Below are 14,914 nucleotides of genomic sequence, written 5' to 3'. Positions count from 1 at the left end.
ACCTTTTGCATCTTTGTAACTGTTTTGAATCCAGTTTTGCAAGTATTCATTGTAAGATTGAACACAATAGTACGAATTGCACACTATGAGTGTGGGAAATTTGCGATCTGTATTGTCAAGTGCCATCTTGAAGGCTTGTAGTTCAGCTCGCTGAGCTGTACAATCTCCTAGAGATTGAGTTTTTGTGCCCATTGGTCGGAATTTGCCATCGCACCAACGACCTTTAACGATCCCGCGCACTGCACTATAGGCTTGTTTACCCTCCATAGCCTGTTGAGCCGATCCGTCAGTATAAATTATACATTCATACTGGTTAAGAGGCAGAATTTCAGTAGGCAGAGGACATTCATGTTCGTATTGTAGAAATGCTTGTGTTTTCAAATAAGGATCAAAAACGTATTTAACGTCTGTTGCAGCAAGAGAATTAACCCATCGTATCATCTCTGATGTAAAGCTTTAGCATTCGGTATGCTTGCTTTCGTCACTGCTTCTAAGGCAGATACAGGGGTTAAGACCATTATGCATTTTCCCTGTGCCAGGGCTCTTTCTTTTGCTACTGCAGTTTGAACCGCTGGCAGAATTTTTTCTGTTGAAGTGAATTTCATTTCTGCTTGTGTGTACAAATGTGATTTGTAAGCTATTGGTACTTTTTCACCTTCTTTAAAAGTTAAGTATGTGAATCCGCATTGTCCTGGAATGATTCGGATCACTAAGTTGCGTACGTTTACGTGTGTTTGCAAATGTTTAGTTGCTAACATGTCAGTTTGCAATGAACGCAAAATTTTCGTGCGTTTTTGTGTCCAATTTACTGTTTTAAAATCAGGTTTGATTAATTTGTAGAGAGGTTTAACCCTTCCTTCGTAGTTCAGAATATAAGTTCTTCCAAAATGTAAGAATCCTAGAATCAACTGTAGGTTTTTCAGCATTTTTAGAGGTTGGAGCAGCGCACATTTCTCTAGAAAGTTAGCTGCCAGGCTTTTGCCTTCACTTGATAACTCATATCCGAGAAATAGGACGTTGAGATGGGCAATTCTAGATTTTTTTACATTTAATTTGTAACCCTCAGATGCGAATCCAAGTATAATGGTGTTCACCCTATTCAAGTGCCTGTCCAAGTCATCATCTGTCAGATAGATGTGATCGACATATGACAATGCCTCGTCATCATAAGTTTGTAGTAACTTTGTTATCCTTTCTGAGAATAACCCAGGACTATTCTTGAATCCTTGAGGGAGACAACAGAAGTGACGCTGTGTCCCCATAATTGAGAAAGCGGCCAAATACCTACTTTCTGGTGCAATGTTTTGACAAGAACCCATTAGAAATATCTTATGTGGTTTTATACTTTTTTACGCACAATGTTATTCATTAATGCTGTACTGTGTGCATTCTGCACAGCAAATGTTTTGCAACAAGAATTTAGATGTCTGTAATCCAATATTAGACAATATGTATTGTCTGGTTTGGAGACAGAAAACAAAGGATTGTTCATTGACGAGGTGCATGTTTCAATCACCCCTTGGTATTCAAGTTGATCTAAGATCTCCCTGACCTGTTTTTTAGCTTCTTGCTTAACTGGGTACTGCCTTTGTGCAGTTGGTTGATTTTTTTGTTGGATTTTACGGTGAGGCGAGTCCTCATCCCATCCTACATGATTTTTGTATAATGCAGGAGCTTGGGCGACTGTCCATTTCCTGGCATAAGTATATTTTAAATGAATTGGAATATGATTAGAGAAGGCTGGCATAATGATGTCTTCGCCAGTTGGGCACTCCCTGACAAATTCCGTGGCCAGTCTTGTTCTGCTAGAAGAATGTCATAATCCTTAGAGAGTCACTCCCAAAAGAGTGCTCTCACTTTTCGTGGTATGTCTCCCTCCATCCGTAGTGTTACTTCATATAACCTATGTGGAGAACTAATACTGGTATCTGCAGTTTCAACTTTAATGAATTCATTCAAGTCCACTCTCCAGATGATCCTTCAAGTTCTTGCGAGCTATGGTGACTTCTGCTGTGCTGTCCAACATTGTCTGAGCCAATTCTCCGTTCTTGAGTTGTGTCTTCAAGATCCTCGGCATGTCTGATTTTTGGACCTGCTACCTTCTTTTTGGTGAATTGAGGTTTCTTGTTTTTCTGAACGTGTTGATCGTCTTTGGACTTGATGCATTCTTCTTTGTTTTCAGACAGTCCTCTTCTTTCGTATTTCTGTGACGAAGTCTAAAAGGTACAAGAGGAACGTGTATCAATGTCTTGATATCTATCAGGCTTTCTCAAATTATCCCTATTCCTGAGGTTATACCTCCTTTCAGAGGGCTCCTTTTGCGGACACCTACCTTCGGGATTCAGAACGCTTCTCTTTAGAAGTTTGTTTAGTGTTTTCCCACTTCTTTTTAGAAAGAGTAGGAGTGTTTTTAATAAAGACCTTTTCAGGACTTTCAGACAGTTGGGGTTTAACTGGTTTCCCACCCAAACTGTCTCTGCCTAATTCTTCGTAGATTTTTCAATTATTCTGGCCAGTTCTTGTGGTTGCTCAGTTACATCAAATTCCCTTAATTTCTGGCAGATCGCCACAGACGCTGCTTCTCCTTTTGTATTAGCTAATATTATTGCTGAGACCTGTTTGAAATCTTTCAGTAGTTTCATACCCAAATTTAAAGCAGGCTCTGCCCCGTATTCGTTTTGAATCTGTTTCAGGACATCAGGTATTATGCCATAGACGGAACACCATGTGTTTTGGTGTAGATAGCAGCGAAGACTGACCCCAAGTGTTGCAGTCCTCCAGATGTGGTGCGATCCCCATTGGTAAACAGATTGTTAAAATTCTGTGTTTCTCATGAGGGGTACTATTAGGAAATACTGCTTCGATTTGAGTAATTTTTTGAGCTATCCAGAATGGAATTTGTTCCCTCTTTGCAGGTAACTTACCGATGACTGACTGTAAAGTCTGTGGTGTTATTTTTAGTGTGTTCCCCTGGTGAGGGGCATGTGGAGGAATCATTATTGCAGGTTGGACTATGAGAGTCCACATGACATATTGAACCAATTGTCTATAGATTTTAATTAACTCTTTAAGTTGAGTTCATAATTCCGTATCTGACATTTCTTCAATGCCAATATGTGTTGCTCCTGGTCTACCTAGTGGACCGAGCCTGGTAATGTGATTTAAATGTTTTAGGGCGCCTTTAAACCAGAGCTCATGCACCTGGTATGTGAGTGGAATTACAATATCCTTGAAAAGAATATTCCTCTGGTGGTTCATCTTCTTTGTAGAAGTGAAACATCTGTGTTATTGGATTTGCTTTGGGGAAGAATATCCACGAATAGAATACCTCTGTCTGGTGATATTCATTTGCCTCTATCACAAAAACTATCCTACCACCTCTCGATGTTAGGCCATTTTTTAATAAGTTTTATAGTGATGGCTTTCCTTAAATTCATAAGAATGCATATAGCATCCTCATTGGTTTCTTGGAAACCTGTTTGATTAAAAGCAAGTACGGCGTTGTCGCCTGTAGCTCCACCGGCTCCGGGATTATCTTCGTCAGCCATTTTGTTGACTGAAAGTTTGCAGAGCAAGCTTCAAGGAAACAAAGATAAGGTGCACAATATTTTGGAATACTATATCCTTCAACGTTGAACAAACCAAAAAGCTAATACATAGGATTTTCGTCCTACTCAGCTATGGCAGATATTATACCTTTACCCACTCCAGACGTCTATTGGAGTATTACGGAAAAAGAGGTCCCAGAGAAAAGCACGACTGAGTTACTTTAGTATCTAGCGTTTAATTAGTGCCTTACCAAACGTTGGGCGCCATGTAGTGTAGTTCCCATATTCCCAATAGGCTCTGCGCGTTGGAATAATATATCCTATAAATGTGACATCGGACTGAGGTCAGTATGTCTCTATCCAATATACTAAACTTAATTGTGAGTGCCAGCTAGCTCAGAGGTCACCAGAAACTTTCTCGAATACACAAGAAGGGATTAGTTTCTGACAACCGCATAAACATGACAACTTTGTTTCCCTAGGACTGGAACAAATATCTTCAGAGTTATGGAAACAATAGATAACTATTTTACTCAGTCAGACATGCATGCTTTGTTTCTACAGAGTTGCAGAGAAATAGTGAGACAGGCGTTTTCAATAAAAGTGATATATTGAACAGTCTTCTTTCTCATGCAACAGAGGTGAACTGCTACAATCGTTAGACAGAATGAAAAGTATAATGCGTACAGTGAGAACAGTATTATAAAATAATACTGTAATAGCTTTGTCTGGTGCTATGACATATATAAAAATACATACATAAATAACACAGGCTAAAATACTCAACTGGTGCTTCTAAAATACGCCTACCCCAATGTACCTAACCTAGGTCTAGTATGAGGGAAGAAGTAAGTGTGGTCTTTAGCATAGGTTTAGTTTTTGCCAAGATTTGCCAAAGGTTTCTCTAGGTTCTAATCAGCTCCATACCTTAGAATGAAGGAGGTTGGTATCTCTGTCTCAGACTTATTTTCCCAACACCCTGCAAGGGGAGTCAGAAACACTGGAGCTGGATTCTCGGCAGAGAACAGCTTCTGATCAGTGCGTCAGCTGGTGAGTCAGCTTTCTTCAGCACTTGCTGTAGCGAGCTGCGTCGGGCAAGTAGATAGTCGAACTGCACCAAACCACACCGTGTTTTTCCATAGCAAGTGAAGGTATATTTATACCTTGAAGGTGTTTAGGAATGCCAGCTTTGACGTAAAGTCGAGCATATGAACGTCATGGATGAACCCCTAAGGAATAGTTGTTCATGCATAATAATGAGTTTCTTGGAGAAATCAATGTCCAGGATAGGGAAAGTCCCTTCTGCTTAAGAGTCTGGTTTTCCAAGAAATCGTTGTGATGTTGATGAACGGATGGAAGTAGCCATGCCTGTATTTGGGTAGCATGGGCTTAGCCTAAATAGGGGCTTGATTTCTATGCCTATATAAGGGTAACGCAAATTGTACCTATATAAGGGCATGAATCAGGGAAATTCATTAGGAATCTAAAACGCCATACAACACTGGATCTATATCGCCTGGGCGGAAATAATTTAAGTGGCTTGGCTTTCTGTCGGACTGCTGACCTGGAAAACTTGTACCCAGAAGTGATGCTGGACCCATCTCACTCCCAACACAGCGCTCGACCAAAGAATGTATTACCTCAATTCAGACGCTGTCCCAGGAGTGAAGGGGGTCTGGATAAAACAATAAAAGAAACAATGACTGCATCTCTGGAGTTTTGTCTGGCTCACAGCAATGCACGAGAAACCCAGCAATCTCCCTTTTAGGAATGCGCCTTCTATGGTGCTAGAAAGAACAAGCAGGAAGAAGTAACATAAGTCACATTCGTCATTGTGCCAATCAAAATCTTCAATTTGGTGTAAACACACCAGTTGATGAAAAAGACTTACATAGTAATGAAAACAGTAAACAGGTATTATGATCTCTGGTGGTAAGGAAACACACCATCTTTATATTGAGTCCTTAGTCGCGGTTCTAAGTCTCCTCATTGAGCATAGTATGCCATATGCTTCACAAGAATTATGCTTTGTCTTTCAGCTTCGCTGTTCTTTCCTCTTTTTTCACGGTAATGTCTTTTGTGCTCTCAATAGTGTCATTTTTCAGTTCAGGAATTAATGCACAAGTTCTGGAGTGTTGCAAGCTTGAAATGAATAGCGTCACGAAGAAAAGAAGAAGGGTGCACTAACCTTTCTCGTTCTCCTTTGCCTTTCTTTTCTTTCATTCCAGAGTTCCAAGTGATGACACCTGCAGGACGGATCTGGATGTGGAACCGCTATTACAGGAGCCTGCCGGAGCAGAATTGATTGCTGCTGTTCCTCAAAGGTAGGTCTTTCTGTGAGATCCAGGATTGGGGGAATTCCGATTAGCCGCTCGGAGATGTATGCAAGAACGCAGTTGTCGCTTGCCAGGCAGGACGCTAGAGGAGGTAAGAGGGAGGGGTTCGGGCTCCAGGGAGATAGTAGGTAGTTTCTTCTTGAAAGGAATAAAGATAATCACTCAACTGGGGTTTAACTGGAATATTTATAAGCGGGTCTACAGTTCTGGAAGGGCACATGGTTAATTATAGTTCAACGTTTCCATGGTTAATTATAGTTCAACGTTTCCATGTTCTAGAAGGGCACGTGTTTAACTGTGACTCACAATTTCCAAAATATACTTGATTGCAGGCACATGGATAATTGGTAACATTTGTAATAATTGCTTTCACGTGAAACCATTGTATTCAACTGCCACGGGAAATACTAAACGTGCACCTGACACAAATAATAACTAACTAAGGAAACAAACCTTAAATAAACACCAGTATAGGGAAAGTCCCTTCTGCTTAAGAGTCTGGTTTTCCAAGAAATCGTTGTGACGTTGATGAACGGATGGAAGTAGCCATGCCTGTATTTCGGTAGCATGGGCTATGCCTAAATAGGGGCTTGATTTCTATGCCTATATAAGGGTAACGCAAATTGTACCTATATAAGGGCATGAATCAGGAAAATTCATTTGGAATCTAAAACGCCATACAATACTGGATCTATATCGCCTGGGCGGAAATAATTTAAGTGGCTTGGCTTTCTGTTGGACAGCTGACCTGGAAAACTTGTCCCCAGAAGTGATGCTGGACCCATCTCACGCCCAACACAGCGCTCGACCAAAGAATGTATTACCTCAATTCAGACGCTGTCCCAGGAGTGAAGGGGGTCTGGATAAAACAATAAAAGAAACAATGACTGCATCTCTGGAGTTTTGTCTGGCTCACAGCTATGCACGAGAAACCCAGCAATCTCCCATTTTGGGAATGCGCCTTCTATGGTGCTAGAAAGAACAAGCAGGAAGAAGTAACATAAGTCACATTCGTCATTGTGCCAATCAACATAATCAATTTAGTGTAAACACGCCAGTTGATGAAAAAGACTTACATAGTAATGAAAACAGTAAACAGGTATTATGATCTCTGGTGGTAAGGAAACACACCATCTTTATATTGAGTCCATAGTCGCGGTTCTAAGTCTCCTCATTGAGCATAGTATGCCAAATGCTTCACAAGAATTATGCTTTGTCTTTCAGCTTCGCTGTTCTTTCCTCTTTTTTCACGGTAATGTCTTTTGTGCTCTCAATAGTGTCATTTTTCAGTTCAGGAATTAATGCACAAGTTCTGGAGTGTTGCAAGCTTGAAATGAATAGCGTCACGAAGAAAAGAAGAAGGGTGCACTAACCTTTCTCGTTCTCATTTGCCTTTCTTTTCTTTCATTCCAGAGTTCCAAGTGATGACACCTGCAGGACGGATCTGGATGTGGAACCGCTATTACAGGCGCCTGCCGGAGCAGAATTGATTGCTGCTGTTCCTCAAAGGTAGGTCTTTCTGTGAGATGCCAGGATTGGGGGAATTCCGATTACCCGCTCGGAGATGTATGCAAGAACGCAGTTGTCGCTTGCCAGGCAGGACGCTAGAGGAGGTAAGAGGGAGGGGTTCGGGCTCCAGGGAGATAGTAGGTAGTTTCTTCTTGAAAGGAATAAAGATAATCACTCAACTGGGGTTTAACTGGAATATTTATAAGCGGGTCTACAGTTCTGGAAGGGCACATGGTTAATTATAGTTCAACGTTTCCATGTTCTAGAAGGGCACGTGTTTAACTGTGACTCACAATTTCCAAAATATACTTGATTGCAGGCACATGGATAATTGGTAACATTTGTAATAATTGCTTTCACGTGAAACCATTGTATTCAACTGCCACGGGAAATACTAAACGTGCACCTGACACAAATAATAACTAACTAAGGAAACAAACCTTAAATAAACACCAGTATAGGGAAAGTCCCTTCTGCTTAAGAGTCTGGTTTTCCAAGAAATCGTTGTGACGTTGATGAACGGATGGAAGTAGCCATGCCTGTATTTCGGTAGCATGGGCTATGCCTAAATAGGGGCTTGATTTCTATGCCTATATAAGGGTACTGCAAATTGTACCTATATAAGGGCATGAATCAGGAAAATTCATTTGGAATCTAAAACGCCATACAATACTGGATCTATATCGCCTGGGCGGAAATAATTTAAGTGGCTTGGCTTTCTGTTGGACAGCTGACCTGGAAAACTTGTCCCCAGAAGTGATGCTGGACCCATCTCACGGCCAACACAGCGCTCGACCAAAGAATGTATTACCTAAATTCAGACGCTGTCCCAGGAGTGAAGGGGGTCTGGATAAAACAATAAAAGAAACAATGACTGCATCTCTGGAGTTTTGTCTGGCTCACAGCTATGCACGAGAAACCCAGCAATCTCCCATTTTGGGAATGTGCCTTCTATGGTGCTAGAAAGAACAAGCAGGAAGAAGTAACATAAGTCACATTCGTCATTGTGCCAATCAACATAATCAATTTGGTGTAAACACGCCAGTTGATGAAAAAGACTTACATAGTAATGAAAACAGTAAACAGGTATTATGATCTCTGGTGGTAAGGAAACACACCATCTTTATATTGAGTCCTTAGTCGCGGTTCTAAGTCTCCTCATTGAGCATAGTATGCCATATACTTCACAAGAATTATGCTTTGTCTTTCAGCTTCGCTGTTCTTTCCTCTTTTTTCACGGTAATGTCTTTTGTGCTCTCAATAGTGTCATTTTTCAGTTCAGGAATTAATGCACAAGTTCTGGAGTGTTGCAAGCTTGAAATGAATAGCGTCACGAAGAAAAGAAGAAGGGTGCACTAACCTTTCTCGTTCTCCTTTGCCTTTCTTTTCTTTCATTCCAGAGTTCCAAGTGATGACACCTGCAGGACGGATCTGGATGTGGAACCGCTATTACAGGAGCCTGCCGGAGCAGAATTGATTGCTGCTGTTCCTCAAAGGTAGGTCTTTCTGTGAGATCCAGGATTGGGGGAATTCCGATTAGCCGCTCGGAGATGTATGCAAGAACGCAGTTGTCGCTTGCCAGGCAGGACGCTAGAGGAGGTAAGAGGGAGGGGTTCGGGCTCCAGGGAGATAGTAGGTAGTTTCTTCTTGAAAGGAATAAAGATAATCACTCAACTGGGGTTTAACTGGAATATTTATAAGCGGGTCTACTGTTCCTGGAAGGGCACATGGTTAATTATAGTTCAACGTTTCCATGTTCTAGAAGGGCACGTGTTTAACTGTGACTCACAATTTCCAGAAAATACTTGATAGCAGGCACATGGATAATTGGTAACATTTGTAATAATTGCTTTCACGTGAAACCATTGTATTCAACTGCCACGGGAAATACTAAATGTGCACCTGACACAAATAATAACTAACTAAGGAAACAAACCTTAAATAAACACCAGGATAATTACAAGCACGTGGAGCAGACATGGGGCTTTGTACACGCAGGAGGACAGTCACAAATGTGGAACATTACAATAATGAGTAAAATATGGAACTCTGGCACATGGCAATGCTAGTTTATGCCTAGCAAAACACCAAACTAACTGAACTCTTTAGACTTTTCGTGTACACGGTTCATCTAAAAGATATTTAGCCTAAGCTGTGTAAAAGAAGGGTAGGCATACATGGTTCTTGGTGTGATGAACTGACGCATATATGGTGCATACTGGCATGCAAGAGTTAGTAATCATAACAGTTCCTCCCCGCAAAGTGTGACACACAGGACAAGGTTTATGGGAGTTTCATGCATGGAAGAGTCATACCTACCGAGGGGCATGGACGTTCCCAGCAGGTTTCCATGATCGATCATCTGGGCCGTAACCCTTCCAATCTATTAAGTAGAATAAACAGCCATTTACTCTCTGTGAGTCAAGGATTTTCTGTACTTCGAATTATAGATGACCATCAATTGTTAGAGGAGGAGGTGGTGGTAGTGTTTGGGTTTGGGCATGGTAAGGTCAGAGCAGAGAGACATGGAACACTGGGTGATAGGGCATGTCCTCTGGTAGTTGTAGTCTGACAAAAATTGGGTTCAATATTTGCTTAATAGTATAAGGTCCTAAATATTGTGCCTGTAATTTTTGCGATTTCCTGAGTTTGTAATTATTCAAATACAAAGTAACCTTGTAGTTTACACCGCTTTTCCCTCCCATGCCCTTCATTTGGCCCCTTCTGAATCTGCCCCATTTAATTTACAGACGTCTTTCCTTCCTCCTAATGAAGAAGAACTAAAAAGACTTCTTCTATCATATAAATATGGACCACCACTTGACCTTTGCCCCATATAATAAAACAACAGATGTTATCATCCCTGTTTATGCAAAGGTGTGTAATACCTCCCTCCAAAGTGGCTCAGTTCATTTGTTATAGAAGCAAGCTAGTGTTGTCCCACCACTAAAGCAACCTTCCGCAGATAGTAAGATTCTATCTAATTTTAGTCCTAAATCTCTTTTCTGAGCAGCCACCCACCAGAATACTGGAATCTATTATAAATAAACAACTTTCTGAGTTTTTAGAATCTTCTCACCTCCTGCACCATTCTCAGTCAGGTCTTCGATATCGAGATAGCACTGAAACTGCGCTGACAGAAGTCATGAGTCCCTTGGGGACTCGGCCGGCCCCTCCACTGTGCCGTCGCTGCAGGCCACCCGTTGCCTCACGGGCCAGAATCGCCCGGCTGGAGTCCTCCTCACCTCCGCAGCCGCCAAATGGGTATCAGGCACCACTGGGACCCTGGCCGCCGGGACCACGACGTCCTTTACTCCTCCAGACACTCTTCGCACACCAGTGCTGGGCCGGGCGTGCAGGCCCCTCACTTCACCCCTCCGTCAGGGCCAGCAGGAGCCCCGTTAGTTGTGTGGCCCCCACCACAGCCAGGCCAGTCGGTGATAGCTCTTTCTTCCCGAGCGGCGCGGCGCTATGCCTCAGTCAAGTACCTCAGGCGGGTACAGCGCCGTCACATTCAGGCACCCGGGGGCGCCACAATCCAGTTCCAAGAGCGGGGGAGGGGCCCCTCCGCAAGCACTGGCACCCCTAACTCACTTTGGGCTTCAGGCCTACCGTAGGCCCCGGGCCACACTCTGGAGTCGCAATCCCATTCCATGAGCGGGGGAGGGCTTCTCCGCACGCACTGGCACCCCACCGCACCTTGCCTTCAAGCTCCTCATTCCCATGCCGGTCTGCTGTAGGTTCCGAGCAGCGTCGCGGGCCGGAGTGCAGATGCCCCCCCCGGGGGCCCCCACTGACTCACCGCCGGCCGAGGCCGCAGGCCGGATCAGCGTTCCCACCGGACTCCGGGAAGCTCTGGAGTCACAGCGTGTTCTTGGCGGGCCCGGCCTCCGTCGGGACCCCCGCCGCGGGGACCCAGCCGGCCCTCTGCTGCGACGTTGTCTGCGGTCGCTCACCTCCTCCCAGCTTGGGGCACCCTGGGACAGTCCCCGATGCCACCGCCGCTCCAGGCACAGCAGCTCCGCAGGGGGGCCCGCACCACTCCGGGGTCGCACGTTTCCCCGACCACGAGGCTCGCCTGGCGCGTTACTCGTCTGGGCCACACCGAGCCACACCTCCTCAATCCGGCCTGGATCGCAAAGTAACGGCACCGGACACTGCCGGACAGCACCCGAACCCACGGCACCGCAGATTTAGGTGTAGATGGGCACCCAACAGGGCTGTAATCAAAGCTAAGTAATATACGGCGCCGGAGGGACTGAAAGCACGTCCTACTCTGCCGCCATCTTGGCCACGCCCCCCCTATTTTCCTTTTTGAACGAGTGATTGCAGCTACGGAAGCCGTTTGTACAGCTGCCTTCGCGGCTTCATCAGCAAATGAATTCCCTTCAACGTGAATGCCATCACGTTGATGACTCAGCGTATGATTCACATGAGTGTTTTGTAGTCCTTGTTGTAACTGAACTACTTGTTCCCAAAGCAGTTTATGCTTGATTGTGCCACCTTTTGCATCTTTGTAACTGTTTTGAATCCAGTTTTGCAAGTATTCATTGTAAGATTGAACACAATAGTACAAATTGCACACTATGAGTGTGGGAAATTTGCGATCTGTATTTTCAAGTGCCATCTTGAAGGCTTGTAGTTCAGCTCGCTGAGCTGTACAATCTCCTAGAGATTGAGTTTTTGTGCCCATTGATCAGAATTTGCCATCGCACCAACGACCTTTAACGATCCCGCACACTGCACTGTAGGCTTGTTTACCCTCCATAGCCTGTTGAGCCGACCCGTCAGTATAAATTATACATTCATACTGGTTAAGAGGCAGAATTTCAGTAGGCAGAGGACATTCATGTTCGTATTGTAGAAATGCTTGTGTTTTCAAATAAGGATCAAAAACGTATTCAACGTCTGTTGTAGCAAGAGAATTAAACCATCGTATCATCTCTGATGTAAAGCTTTAGCATTTGGTATGCTTGCTTTCGTCACTGCCACTGAGTCCGTTGTGGTGTCGGTCCTGAACAACCTCAGGGAGGGCCTGGACCAAAACAAACACCAAGCCCTGGTGCTCCTCGATCTCTCCGCCGCTTTTGATACGGTGGATCACTCCATCTTGCTTTCACGTATCAGAGCGGCGGGAATCGGGGGCTCAGCTCTAGTCTGGCTCTCGTCCTTCCTGCGGGATCGCACACAGGCGGTCCGGCTGGGAGAGTTCACGGCAGCCCCTTTGAAGATCACTTGTGGTGTTCCCCAGGGTTCCTCTCTGTCGCCCTTATTGTTCAATCTTTATATCTATCCTCTTATCTTTGCACTTCAGCAGCTGGAGGTCACTGTTTATAACTATGCGGATGACCTCCAGCTTGTCTTTAACCTTTCTTCTTCCCCTCACGCTATTTCTAATTTTCAAACTATTATGATTTTTATCAGGGATTGGATGAGCCACAACCATCTGAAGCTGAACCCAGATAAAACTGAACTGGTGCTCACTGGTGGCTCCTCCAGTCCCTGGAACTCTTCCTTCTGGCCCTCCACTCTTGGTTCCCCTCCTGCTCCCTCTTCCACGGTCAAGACTCTTGGCATAAAAATCAACAATCAGCTTACCCTCCACTCACAAATCAGTTCTGTTGTTTCTTCTTGTTTTCTGATGCTTCGCACTATCCGCACTGTCTCCTGGTTTTTTTCCCCTCTGGCACTTAAACTTATCATGTCTGCCTTGGTGATCTCCCGGCTAGATTATGCCAATGCCCTGTATAACGGCATCCCGGCATACAGCCTCCGCAAACTCCAGCTTGTGCAGAACCAAGCAGCCCGGCTGGTGTATGGCCTTCCCCGCTTCCACCACTCTACACCACTGCTGAAAGCGCTGCACTGGTTGCCTGTTCTGCAACGATCTCTCTTCAAGATTGGGTGCATGGTTTTTCAAGCACGGCAGGGAACGGCTCCTGCCTTCATCTCTTCCCTCTTAACAGATTATGTTCCCATTAGACAGCTTCGATCTTCCTCTCAGTCCCTTTTGCAGGTTCCTCGCTACACCAGGAAAAAATGGGGAGGTTCCAATTTCTCAGTCTTGGCCCCCGTATTTTGGAACTCCCTTCCTGACCACCTACGAGCGATAAAACAATACTCCCTTTTCCGCAAGGGCCTGAAAACCTTCTTGTTTGTTCAGGCCTTCCCACACTAGCGATTCCCTTCATTCTTGCTCTGCATGCCGCTAAAAGCGCCAAGAAACCGTTATGGTGTATGATGCGCTATACAAGCTTTTTAAATTCAAATTCAATTCTAAGGCCTATACAGGGGTTAAGACCATTATGCATTTTCCCTGTGCCAGGGCTCTTTCTTTTGCTACTGCAGTTTGAACCGCTGGCAGAATTATTTCTGTTGAAGTGAATTTCATTTCTGCTTGTGTGTACAAATGTGATTTGTAAGCTATTGGTACTTTTTCACCTTCTTTAAAAGTTAAGTATGTGAATCTGCATTGTCCTGGAATGATTCGGATCACTAAGTTGCGTACGTTTACGTGTGTTTGCAAATGTTTAGTTGCTAACATGTCAGTTTGTAATGAACGCAAAATTTTCGTGTGTTTTTGTGTCCAATTTACTGTTTTAAAATCAGGTTTGATTATTTTGTAGAGAGGTTTAACCCTTCCTTCGTAGTTCAGAATATAAGTTCTTCCAAAATGTAAGAATCCTAGAATCAACTGTAGGTTTTCGGGCATTTTTAGAGGTTGGAGCATCGCACATTTATCTAGAAAGTTAGCTGCCAGGCTATTGCCTTCACTTGATAACTCATATCCGAGAAATAGGACGTTGAGATGGGCAATTCTAGATTTTTTTACATTTAATTTGTAACCCTCAGATGCGAATCCAAGTATAATGGTGTTCACCCAATTCAAGTGCCTGTCCAAGTCATCATCTGTCAGATAGATGTGATCGACATATGACAATGCCTCGTCATCATAAGTTTGTAGTAACTTTGTTATCCTTGCTGAGAATAACCCAGAACTATTCTTGAATCCTTGAGGGAGACAACAGAAGTGACGCTGTGTCCCCATAATTGAGAAAGCGGCCAAATACCTACTTTCTGGTGCAATGTTTTGACAAGAACCCATTAGAAATATCTTATGTGGTTTTATATTTTTTACTCACAATGTTATTCATTAATGCTGTACTGTGTGCGTTCTGCACAGCAAATGTTTTGCAACAAGAATTTAGATGTCTGTAATCCAATATTAGACAATATGTATTGTCTGGTTTGGAGACAGAAAACAAAGGATTGTTCATTGACGAGGTGCATGTTTCAATCACCCCTTGGTATTCAAGTTGATCTAAGATCTCCCTGACCTGTTTTTTAGCTTCTTGCTTAACTGGGTACTGCCTTTGTGCAGTTGGTTGATTTTTTTGTTGGATTTTACGGTGAGGCGAGTCCTCATCCCATCCTACATGATTTTTGTATAATGCAGGAGCTTGGGCGACTGTCCATTTCCTGGCATAAGTACATTTTGTATGAATTGGAATATGATTAGAG

At 43.7% G+C, this 14,914-nt stretch overlaps 1 protein-coding gene across 12 annotated transcripts in view; it reads left to right on the top strand.

Moving 5' to 3' along the window:
* Positions 1-14,914, top strand: part of LOC144781519 (uncharacterized) — a 2,047,367-nt gene that overhangs the window by 147,307 nt on the left and 1,885,146 nt on the right. For all 12 annotated transcript variants that reach the window (XR_013601003.1, XR_013601004.1, XM_078660419.1 and 9 more), the window contains 3 exons: positions 5,777-5,872; positions 7,298-7,393; positions 8,794-8,889. Coding sequence is in view for 10 of the 12 variants with exons in the window: in XM_078660419.1 (XP_078516545.1) it covers positions 5,777-5,872; positions 7,298-7,393; positions 8,794-8,889 (288 nt within the window). In the remaining 2 variants the exon portion in view is untranslated. The remainder of the gene's footprint in view (positions 1-5,776; positions 5,873-7,297; positions 7,394-8,793; positions 8,890-14,914) is intronic.

This window comes from Lissotriton helveticus, chromosome 9 (genome assembly GCF_964261635.1).
Source record: "Lissotriton helveticus chromosome 9, aLisHel1.1, whole genome shotgun sequence".
Taxonomy (NCBI): Eukaryota; Metazoa; Chordata; class Amphibia; order Caudata; family Salamandridae; genus Lissotriton; species Lissotriton helveticus.
The sequence above is the reverse complement of the archived record's forward strand: the minus strand, read 5'-3'. Positions and strand labels throughout refer to the sequence as shown.